The 12,963-nt window shown below is 28.9% G+C and overlaps 1 protein-coding gene across 1 annotated transcript; it reads right to left on the reverse strand.

The window, feature by feature from the left end:
* Positions 1–5,391: 5,391 nt before the first annotated feature.
* LOC133674341 (thaumatin-like protein) lies at positions 5,392–6,238 on the reverse strand. Its single transcript, XM_062095388.1, has one exon. It carries the CDS (start codon positions 6,205–6,207, stop codon positions 5,530–5,532), a length of 678 nt encoding a protein of 225 aa, XP_061951372.1. The 5' UTR covers positions 6,208–6,238; the 3' UTR covers positions 5,392–5,529.
* Between the last annotated feature and the right edge of the window lie 6,725 nt (positions 6,239–12,963).

The raw sequence follows: 12,963 nt of genomic DNA on the forward strand, positions 1-12,963 counted from the left end.
AAATAGGAAAAGAGATTAATGAAATAATGGCGGCGTTATTAATTTGTTTTCAAAATTTTCCTTGAAAAGAAATGTAATTTGTTGACTAAATTGTCGATCTGCATTATGCTCTTGGTTAAATTATTGTTTTTTTAATATAAAAAAATATCTATACATTACTAATATTTTTATAGTAAAAAAAATTAAATTGTGTGAAGATTGACATGATGTGATCTAATTAGTTTGATAGATTCAAATACAACTCGAACAACCGGTAAAAACATATATTTTGATTCACAAAAATTTAAGATAATATCTTTTTTTTAATATTAAAACGATAATCTACTGAATCGATTCGAGCTAACCCGGGTTAAGATGACAAATCCTCAACTTGATTCATGAGACCATGATAATCTCATATAAAGCAAATCAAAATAAATTATGAAGTTCAATTTTCAATCAACTCAATATTAAAGAATACAATTGAAAAAAGATTAATTAAAAATAACAAAAAAAATTAACTCAGGTTAACCTACTAAATCTACAATCCATGTCATCAGATTAGAATAACCTTATAGAAAGTAAATAAAAAAATGACATAAGTTAACTCGAGTTAATTGTCACACCTGCGACTAAGATGATGAGATTATGATAATTCCATAAAAAAACAAATCAAAACAAATCATGAAACTTAATTTTTATTAAACTCATTGGTGAATGTTGAAAGTTAAAAAAAAAATCAATTTAAAAATAAGACATAATAAAACTATCCAAGTCTACCTGGATTAATCCGCAAAACACGTGACTCGAGTCCTAAGATTGGGATAAACTCATAGAAAGCAAATAAATAAATAAATCATGAAACCTAATTCATAATCAACTCTATGTTAAAATGATGAAATTAAAAAAAATATCCATTATAAAAAAGAAAAAAAACTCAAATCGACTAGGTTAACCAGCCAAATTCACTGTCCGAGTCATGAAACCAAGATAACCTCATATAAAGCAAATTAAAATAAATCATAAAACTTAATTCCCAACCAATATAATGATAAATGATGAAATTAAAAAAAAATCAATTAATTTTTTTTTGAGTTTATCAAATTAACTCTCTAAACTTGTAATACGGTTGATGAAACTGAGTTGACCACATATAAGATAAATCATAATAAATTATAAAACTTAATCTTTAATAAATTAAATATTGAAGTATGAAATTAGAAAAATAAATATGAATTAAAAAATAAATAAAAAATATTAAAACAAATAATTTTTTTTAAGGTGATGCACAATAAATAAAAACACCATCTTTTTAATTTACACCGCCAGCTATGGTGCTAAGAAAGTTTATTTTCAGCGAGTAAAATAATACTTGCATAAAACGTAATGAGAGAAGAACATGGGACATTGATTGCATCGTATCATGACGACAACAATTAAACTGTTTCTTCTTTGTTTTTTTTTTTTACAATTATTACAAATAGATAAAGGGGAAAAAAACTTGAATTGACATAGGAAAAATTTATTGGAATTTCTATGAGCTATCAATATTTTTATTATCACTTGTTTAGACTTGGATCTGATTTAGTTACTAAATCTAAAACTCATAGATCTGATATGACTATCAAATCTAAATCAATTAAAATATTTTTTATATTTTTTATATATCTTTTAAAAAAATTATTATTGATATATTGCGGAACACAGACCAATATACTAATCAATTCTAAATCAACTTAAAATTAATTAATAATAAATTACTAACTATTAAATCTTTTTTCGCTACTAAATGCTAATTCATTGCAAATGTTGAAAAAATATTTAAAACAAATTTTGATGTTAGGTCAATTATGTTTACTCTTGTTGCTGTGATATTCTTAAACATCTTATATTGATTAATTATTAAATACCAAACCATTATTATAAAAAAAAATTAATATTTTTTCTGTAAGGTTGTGTGTAGAATAATTGTTTTTGTCAATAATTTTTAAAAAATAATTAATTTTATATTTTTTAAGTTTGCTTGTAAAATCCAAAAATAAGCTTTAATTTTTTTATAATACATGGGAAATTTTTATTTTAAGATAAAAAAGTATAATTGAAAACTAAAACAAAAAGAAAAAGAAAAAAACATGAAAGCTAATCTTGGAACAGGCAACGCCCGCGCGTGAGCCTAAAAAGAACTTGGCCATAGAGGCTGGGCCAAACACATGTGGCTCTGAAATAAGAAGAGGTGGGCAAGACATTGTCCACTAGGAATGACATATTAACATAATCTACAATTTTTTACGACCATGTGATCGTTGAAAATCAGGGGTTTGTCGGATTTGATCATCCTAACAATATGTAATAAACCATTTTTTTTTATCTCTAAATTCATCTTAATTCACTTTAGAAATCATTAAAAACAAATAAAGTAAAAAAAAAAACTCGATTCTATATTAAAGACCTAACAAAACTATTCTTAAACTGAAGAGAGGAAAAAAATCTAAAATTTTAAAGAATCGAAATAGAATTATATTACAAGTAGTGAAATAAAAAGATAAAGAATATATTCTTTTAGTTTTTTTTTAATAAACATAATTCCCAAAATCAATCAAAAACTTTTAAAATATCAAGTAAAACTCTTCAAACCAATCAAGAATTTATAAAATACCATTGAATAAAATAATAAATGAATATTGATTTGATTCTAAGAACGTGTTTGGGATTGTAAGAGATTGTTTTTCAAAGTAATTTTTACTCGGAAATATATCAGAATAATATTTATTTTTATTTTTTAAAATTTATTTTTAACATCAATACATCAAAACAATTTAAATACACCAAAAACATTTTGTTTAATTGTTTTTGTTTTTTTAAGAACATAATTAAACCACGAAAACAAATTTTACTTGGAAATGTATCAGAATAATATTTTTATTTTATTTTTAATTTTTTTTTAATATAAATACATCAAAACAATTCAAATACATCAAAAAAAATTAATTTTTTTAAGTACATAATTAAATCACAAAAACAAATGCAGCCTAAAAATAGAATGAATAGTAAAAGTTCCTCCTCCTCCTCCTCTTCTTTATTTTTTTTAATGATGCTTGGTTAGTTTCTTTGAGTTTAGTACAGGAGCCTCCATACAAGAACTCCCTTCACAGCCACACATTTAGGCATGCTAATTATCCATTTCAACATGAACTCTTATCGGTCATCGCAATCATCAAAATACAATTCTGATTTAATTATCATAAATAAAATAAATTTATAGTATGATCATGAAAACTAAGTCGAACCCAAGAGAAATTTCATTTAATCTTCTTATAGTATACCGAAATGAGAAAGAACATGGGATTTGAATGAAAAATTCAAGAAACAATAATTTTAAAAATAATAAATTAATATGTCGTTAAATCAGTTCAAGGGTCCACACATTTATTTCCACAAATTTGTTGATCATCGAAGTAAAGTAAATATTCTTTTACGTCAAGCAGATAAATTTGATATCCCTTAAAGCTGAGGAAAATCAATGAGATTACGAGTACATTAATTAAAAAAAGCTCTCTCATCAATTTCTTACCATCAAGCGAATGTAATATTGAAAGCAATTTTCATTCACTCGGCAGTAGTCTTATGAATAAAATCTATGCATTTATTTTAAGCAAAAGTTCAAAAACTTGACAATGTTAACTTAGTTTATTCTTCCTTAATAGATCAAGATGAGAGTTGCAGCAATTAAATTAATTCTTTTGTTTCTTACTCTAGTCCCTAACAACAATTACGGATTGAAAGAAACTAGAAAGCATACATGCCATCTCAAAACAATTCAATAAGCTTGAATAACAATCAATAGCATAATTCTGAACAAGGAAAAACAAATACTTGAATCTGAAAGAATTATAATGATAATGTTACTTCTCACAACGTGCTAATGAAGATGGTGTGTATCCCTTTTGAATCGAATTCAGGAGTTTAGTTCATGGTTGCTGAAAAATTGACAAAAGCAGAGAAGAAAGGAATGTTTTTCGAACCCTGTTTCAGCTGTGTTCTACTCTCTTTATCCCCCTCTTTGCTGCCGAAATCTTCAGGATTCTTAGGCTAATTAGGAGTCTTCATGATGTTAAATTCGTTCTTTCTTTATCTGGACTTTAAGGTTTGATAAATCTCTAAAAATTTGTATTGAAAACTGATTCTGCTGCTGTCACAATTCTGTTGTAATACCAACTATGTTGCAATTTAGACTTTGATTCTGACTTGGTTTCTTGCAATATCCGACCATCCCAGCTATATTCTTTCATTCATAACATGTTAAAGGATTTTTTTGAACCTTTATTGGGTCCTAAGACCCACAATTCTTATGTCAGACTCTTAGTCGTATTGGGATGCTCGGCATTGTCAGTTTCCAAAGCACATCGGGAGATCCATTTCGACCAACTAGATTGTGTCCTGATTTTGTCCATCAAAACGATTTTATCTGACTTCGAGTCCTTAATGAAAGTTGTAGTCCTATATGTGTAGATGAATTTGAGTTTTTGAATAACCTGATTTCAATACCAGAAGCTCAAGATATTCCCGTTTGAATATCTAGTGTGAAAGCAGAGAATTCTACTGCAAGAAGGATTCTAGCCCGAGTTTGGAGGTCTGATTCAAGGTTCAAATGAGATCAGATTTTTGCCCATAATACCTTTCTGAAAAGCTTGACATGTGACCACATTCTTATTCTGAGCTCTAACTTGGCAAAAAACCTGTCACAAGAAGTTAGATCCAAAACGTAAAATACAGAATTTCTTATCTTTTAGTGATTAATTCACAAAGTTTCTTTTGCATGCCAAACTCATGAAAATAACTTTCAATCAACTTGAATAAGTTCAAAATACCTTAAAAAGCATACCGTAAAAGGAATGAAAACATATGTATATTTTGCACCTATCACCTCCCACTCTTATAGATAATGAAGAAACTAGCAAAAGATCAACAACCAGTCAAAACACAAAAAAGAAAAATAAAGCTACAATTCCACAGACAATTTATAAGGATAACTCTAATAGTCCTCCAACTCATAAACCCTTCACTTCAATGGCCTGAGCCAGAGTATTCAGCAACCCCAATTCCTGCTCCATGGCCTGAACAATTTCATGCACTTTTGTATATGAACTTGAGCTCAACACGCCTCCAAATCACCAATCTGTGGTATGATTGGCCTAGAGGCCGCAATGTGAAAATGGATTACCGTGTTGGAAGAAGCTAACAAACATGAGCAGTACTTAAATCGTTTTATTTTAGGTAATTGCTTGCAGCATAGTTGTATTTTGTTGTTTCCTGTGGTTAAAAATGAAGAAAATGCTTCTGGGCTGGATATGCTCACGAAAGGATGAAACACACTTTGTTTGGGTATTTAACAGCCAGAGCAAATAAAGGGTCTTGCCACTGTTAATATTGTACTAGATTTTCATTATAATAAAGCATGTGACCTTGGCAGCAATTCACACCGTCAGAAGTGAATCGAGGAAAGGTCCTTATTCTCATTTTACACCATTAAATTCCTGGCTTAAAACTGCTTCAAGGGCAGAATACAACCCTGTAATTAGTTCCACCGGGACAGGTGAAGGTGCTTGTCTGGTCATCTTTAGGATAACTATAAGCGTCAGGGCACCTCTGCTTGAAAAACCTAGAGTAATCTGTTGGGCCACAGCTGCCAGAATTGCAACAGTATTGATCTGTCTTGAAGACAGTGCAAGGATTGTTGCAGCCTCCGCTGGCCCTGAGCTGATTTGGGCACTGTCCATTGATATCAGCTGCGCACCTAATTCCGCGGCAGTTGCCTGATACTGGACTGAAGTCCATAGGAACATTAAACCCATCAACAAGAGATATGTCGAAGAAATCCAAGTTGTTGTATTGGTTTAAGGCATATTCAGCCAGTGTGTTAGGGGGTTTCCCGAAGGCTTGGCATTGCAAGAGCCCATTGCAATCACCTGTCTCACACGTCCCTCGCCCAGCCCCATCGAAATTGCACTTGGTCCGTCCCCAAATACGGGCTTGTGTTGTTCCGGCATTCGCGGTGATGGTCCATGATTGGCCTTGGTCGAGTCTTCGGCCACCACCGGGAACAGCCGCGGCCCAAACAGTATAAGCGCATTGGTTTCGGATTTCGAAAGTAGCTGCGTTGCTTAAGGTGAAGAAATGGGCAAAAAGAAGGAAGCAGGGAAACAACGATAAGTAAGAAAAAGGACTCATAGTGAAGAAATATGGATTGAGAATGCTGGTGTGTTGTGATTATTTGGGAGGGCTTAGGACTGCTTTTATAGGAGAAGTGTCACAGTTTGCTAGTGCCGTTGGATCAAGAGCAATGTGAAAAAAAATAAAAAATTAAAGGATAATATCTACCAAGAAAGAAAAATCAAACTGTTCTGAAAGTAGAAAAAATCAAACTCTTAAGTCAAAGCTTTCAACATTTGCATTGGTCTACAAGACATTGAATTAAAAATAGATTTTGAACTATAAATTTTAAAAAATAAAAACACGAACATACATAGAATTTAGTTTGGCAATAACACTATCTAAGATCAGTATTGAATTAAAAAAATAATTTAATAAAGTTTATAAATATTTAAATTTATCAATTTCTTCATCATAAATTGAAAAACACTTGGATTTGAATTCTTAGATTTAAGAAAATATAGTTTTTTTATTGTTTAAAATAACTTCTTTTTCTTCTTCTTTTTTTTTTAAAAAAAAAAACTCGAAACGGCAAGACAAAGTAAAAAAAACTGTTGACTAGAGCAAAACTTGTATGGTCAAGCGCTATTGATTTTGACGGCAATAGGAAATTAATGCTCGAAATGGAAATGTATCCACCAACAATATCTTTATAATATTTTAACTATACATGTTACTAAATATAAGTAATCAAATTAAAAAATTTAAACTAATGTTCAATTACGATTTATAATATTGTAACTATATATTTTACTAAATATAAGTAATCAAATTAAAAAATTTAAACTAATGTTCAATTACGATTTATAATATTTTAACTATATATTTTACTATATATATATATATATATATATTAATCATATAATCAAAGTAACATTACTTTTAAATAAAAATGCTAAGATATTTTTTAATTGAAAAATTTTATTATTTGTTGCTTGAGAAAGTAAAGTTCTCTTTCTCTATTTTTTTTAAAAGAAAGATTTTTTTTTAACTATTTTTGTAAGTAAAATATATAAGATTTTTAAAAATTATTTTTTAGAAGTAATTATAATAAATATGCACGATCTAAAGTATTTCAAACTATTAATTATTTGATATATTTATAAAAAAATAGTTTAAAATATTAAATATATAATTAAATAGTGCATGTGTGGATGGGTGGTTAGAAAACTAGTAGATATAAGAGGCCAAACCTCATTGTGTGTGTAGAGTGGGAGAGAGAAGGTAGAGTAGAATTGTAGAAATTTCAAAAACACTATTTAAATGCAATTAGGTTAGTTGATGGCCCCTGTTTTCTATGAAGAATTCCTTTCTGTGGGTGTATTGCTATGTGACAATGTAGTAGCCATCTAGCACTATTTTTGGCATGAAACTATGCAAGTGACAATTTTTTTCAGTGTGGTTGATTACATAGTTACATAGAGTATGTATACTAATGAGTTTTAAATTCTACATTTAAAAAAGAAAAACATCGGGTCTCATCCGGGTCGTCCCGGGTCAAGAGTGACATGCCGGGTCGACCGGGTTTGGCCAGATCATTACACCGGCTAGTTTTTTGACAAACTCGGACTGATCCTGCTCCTGGGTTGACCGGATCCCGGATCGACCTGCCGGGCCGATCTGAGTTTAATAACTATGGTTGATTAAGCCATTTGTTCTTTAGTTTTTTTGTTTATAGATAAAGTTTAGTTATAAAAAGCCATTTGGTCTTTTATGCTATTCAATGGGAGAAGGTGTAGGAAAGAGATTGTGTAACGTAGTTTCATTAGTTAAGCGGTTAATATTAAAAGCAAAATTAAAATTGCTAATGTCAAGCCTAACTTTCCTCCGGACCATCCTTCACTCTTTACTTTATAGAGTGAGGTTTGGCCTCTTGTGCTAAGGAAATTTAATCATCCTCTTCTCATTTATACCTTTTCCCTTTCAAAACGAAAGAATTTTGCAAATTAAAATAAATCAACAAAATCTTGCAAATCTAGTAAATGAATATTGAAAAAACTATCAATAAGTTCATTTAAAAAAAAATAATCATTAAACTCTATGATATTCTTAAGACTAATAAATTCACTTTTATAAGCGAAGAAGGACCGAGGGTCATTTCTTAGGTCCTTCTCCTTCATAACAAATAAAAGATGCACTCAAATATCCATCATCTCCAATATCTCCTCTACCAAATTTCTAACGTCTTCATGTGAATAATTAATGGGTGGGGTAAAGACGCAGAGAGAGAGTCTTTCTTCCCCAGCGACGCGAGGGTGGCTGCCGGCATGTTCGTAGAGAAGACACAGGAACCACCCATTAATTATTTCATTTCACTGAGTTTAAGAAAATAAAAAGGTGAAAAGGCCTCTAAACACGAGTTTAATATATATATTTTTTGTTTTTAAAAGTAATTACATATAAAAATATTGATTTGTTAATTTAATAATAATTAATAAATCATGTGAAAAATACCGTATTAGCCGTGATGATTTGCTAATCCATTTGTATTTTATTTTATTTTAATAAAGAAAATAAATACAGGAGGACCAGAGAGTGGGAATTGGAAAAAGAAACAACGGACAAGAATCGAGTGGTTCCTTAGAAACACAATGGAGGACTAATTAATAAGTGTGGAAAAATAATGGTGGAAAAATTACAAAAAGTGGGGAGCAATTTTCCACATAAACAGTGGACTTGAGCACATCAGGTTCACAATTATTATTATTTTTAACTTAAGCAGGTTCGCAGATCAAATATATAACTTAGTTGTAACATGAAATAACTCTATTAAATTTTTATTTTAATAAAATTATAAAACTTAATTACCAAATAATTTAATATTAAAAGGTAAAATTATAAAAAATATATTTTTTTAAAGCACCAAAAAAAAACTCAAGTTAACACTAACCTCGCAATTATGAATATAAAATTAGAATAATCGGCACAACCAAATGTATTTTTTAAATAATATTTAATATTTATTAAAATAATAAATTGTCACTCACTTCGCTTAATTATAACCAAAAGAACCAAGTTGAAAATTCAACAAAAAAACCCAGACTTTAGCTTAAGACTAGTTACATGACCCGCGCGATGCCGCGAGTCAATGGTTTTTGCATAAAAAATATCAAAAAAAGTTAACATCTAAAAGTATTAGGTATTTTTGTAAAGCTATACCCAAAAGTCTTGGGTGTGGCTGCAACGCCTAACCCAAAAGTAATATTTATAATATTAATAATAATATTAAACTTGCATGACTCAAGTTTAAGTGGACTGACTGCAATACCAGACCCAATAGTCTTGGATGTGGGTCTGTCTGCAAGGTCGTGTCATAAAAGTGTGATAATTAAATAGATTAATTAAAAAGAAAAAAAACTAAAAGGAAGAAAAAAAAATCTGAATTAACTGGGTTAACCCTTCAAACCCAGTTAACCCGTCAAACCTTGGATTCATGTCGTGAAAGTTTGATAACTAAATAGAAGAAAAAAATTGACGGGTTAACACAAAATTAACTGGGCTAACCAGTCAAACCCGGGATCCGTGTCATGAAAATTGGATAACTAAATAGAAAAAAATTAAACAATAACAAACTAAATTAAACAAAAAAATTAATTAAAAAGAAAAAAAACAAACAAAAAGGTATCAGCTTGTCACTGTGGACTCCAATGTGCAGTCCACAGTTAAAGGCATAAAAACAACAAAAAAAATGAAAAACTAAAGGCATCAGTTGATAACTAAATAGAAAAAAATTTAATATCGATGAACTAAATTAAATAAAAAAATATTAAATAAAAAGAAACAATAAAAGAAAAAAAAACTTATAAGAAAAAAAAACTAATGAAGAAAAAGAAAAAAAATCTAAATTAACTGGGTTAACCCGTCAAACCTGAGATCCATGTCATGAAAGTCTGATAACTAAATAAAAAAAATTTAATATCAACAAACTAAATAAAAAATTAATTAAAAAGAAAAAAAAAGCATCAACCTTTTTACCGTAGACTGCACTGAGCAGTCCACAGTGAAAAGCATAAAAAAAAGAAAAAAAAAACTAAAGACTTTAGCATTTTCACTGTGGACTGCATACAATATTAAAAGATGAAATCTGAAGAACAAAACTAATGAGGAAAAAGAAAAAAATCTGAATCAACCTGGTTAACCCGTTAAATCAGGTTAACCCGTCAAACCTGGAATTCGTGTCATGAAAGTGTGATAACTAAATAGAAAAATGATTTATTAGTAATGAAATAAATCAAAAAAAGATTAATTAAAAAGGAAAAAGCAAAGAGAAAAAAAACCTGCATGAAGAAAAAAACTAATGAAGAAAAGAAAAAAATCTGAATAAATTGGGTTAACCCGTCAAACCTGGGATCCATGTCATGAAAGTCTGATAATTAAATAGAAACTAATGAAGAAAAAGAAAAAAATCTGAATAAACTGGGTTAACCCGTCAAACCTGGGATCCATGTCATGAAAGTCTGATAATTAAATAGAAACTAATGAAGAAAAAGAAAAAAATCTGAATAAACTGGGTTAACCCGTCAAACCTGGGATCCATGTCATGAAAGTCTGATAATTAAATAGAAAAAAATTTAATATTAAGAAACTAAATTAAAAAAAAAAGACAAAAAAAACTAAAGGCATCAGCTTTTTCACTGTGAACTGTATTGTGCAATCCACAGTAAAAGGCCTAAAAAGGAAAAGAGAAAAAAAAAAAACAAAGGCACACACCATGGATTAAATTTTTTTTCTTGCATAAAAAAATATCAAAAAAGGATACGATCTAAAAGTGTTGGGTCTTTCTGCAAAGATATGCCCAAGAACTTTTGGTTTAGCTGCAATGTTTGACCCAAGAATAATATTTATAATATTAATAATAATATTAAACTTACATGACTCAAGTTTAAGTGAGTCTGACTACAACACCGGACCCAAGAGTCTTGAATGTGGGTCTGATTGCAAGGTCGTGTCATAAAAGTGTGATAATTAAATAGATTAATTAAGAAAACAAAGAAAAAAAACAACAGGAAGAAAAAAAACTAATGAAAAAAAAGAAAAAAAATGAATTAACCAGGTTAACCCTTCAAACCAGGTTAACCCGTCAAACCTGAGATTCGCGTCATGAAAGTTTGATAACTAAATAGAAAAAAAATTGATGGTTAACCCGCCAAGCCCGGGATACATGTCATGAAAGTCTGAAAATTAAATAGAAAAAAATTTAACATTAAAAAACTAAACTACATGAAAAAAAATTAATTAAAAAGAAAAAAAGCAAAAAACAAATTCCGGGTTAACTCGTCAAACTTTAAAAAAAGCAAAAAGAAATTTCAGGTTAACTCGTCAAACCAGGTTAACCCGTCAAACTCGGGATCCTGTCATGAAAGTCTTGTAACTAAAAAAAAATTAACATTAACAAACTAAATTAAACAAACAAAAATTCATTAAAAGAAAAAAAGACAAAAAAAAACCAAGGCATAAAAAGAAAAAAATTAAAATAAATAAAACAAAAAAAAACAGCTTAGCGTTTCACTGTGGACTGCACAGTGAAACACTGAATAGTTTTAGTATATGTTATTAATTAAAAAGAAAAGAAAAAAAATTGGGTTAACTCATCAAACCAGGTTAACCCGTCAAACCCGAGATTCGTGTTATGAAAATCTGATAGCTAAATAAAAACATTAACGTTAACAAACTAAATTAAACAAAAAAATTCATTAAAAGAAAAATACACAAAGAAAAAAGCAAAAACAAAACCCATAAAGGCATAGAAAATGAAAAAAAAAAACAGAAAAAAAAAAAAAGAAGACTGCTCAACATTTCACTGTGGACTTGCACAGTAAAACACTGAGCAGTTTTAGTTTATTGTTAATTTCTTTTTATTTTAAAAATAATTCAATTATTTCACTCTAAACACAGGTTTAAAATTATTTTTTTGTTTTTAAGAGTAATTACATCATTTTATTGTGTTAAAAAATATAAAAATATTGATTTGTCTAAGTTAATTTAATAATAATTAATAAATCATGTGAAAAATATTGTATTATCCGTGATGATTTGCTAATTCATTTTAATTTTATTTTAATAAAGCAAGCATATACAAGAGGACCAGAGAGTTGGAATTGGAAAAAGAAACAACGGACAAGAATTGAGTGGTGCCTTAGAAACACAATGGAAGGCTAATTAATAGGTGTGGAAAAATAATGGTGGAAAATTTACACAAAGATAAGTGGGACTTGTCCTAACTGGAATGACTTATTAAATAGGAAAAGAGATTGATGAAATAATGGCTGCGTTATTAATTTGTTTTCAAATTTTCCTCGAAAAGAAATGTTATTTGTTGACTAAATTGTCGATCTGCAGTATGCTCTTGGTTAAATTATTATTCTTATTATTATTATTATTATTATTTTAACATACAAAAAAATACATCTAGGTATTGTTAAAAAAAATTTAGTGAAAAAAAAATGTGTGAAGATTGATTAATGTGACCTAATTAGTTTGATAGATCTAAAAACAACTCAAACAACCGGTAAAAACGTATTTTGATTCACAAAAATTCAAGATAACATCTTTTTCTAAAATAAAATATTAAAACGAAAATATATTAAATCAATCTAGGTTAACTCGGGTTAACTTGACAAATCCTGGACTTAATTCATGAGACCATGATAACCACCTCATATAAAGTAAATCAAAATAAATTATAAAACTCAATTTTCAATCAACTCAATATTGAAGAATGTAATTGAAAAGATTAATTATGAAATAAAAAAAATAACCCGAGTTAACCTACCA

Source organism: Populus nigra, chromosome 15 (genome assembly GCF_951802175.1).
Source record: "Populus nigra chromosome 15, ddPopNigr1.1, whole genome shotgun sequence".
In the NCBI taxonomy this organism is placed as follows: Eukaryota; Viridiplantae; Streptophyta; class Magnoliopsida; order Malpighiales; family Salicaceae; genus Populus; species Populus nigra.

What these genes read in the sequence shown, in the direction of transcription:
- LOC133674341 (XM_062095388.1), bottom strand. Translation starts at nt 6,207, where the DNA reads ATGAGTCCTTTTTCTTACTTATCGTTGTTTCCCTGCTTCCTTCTTTTT.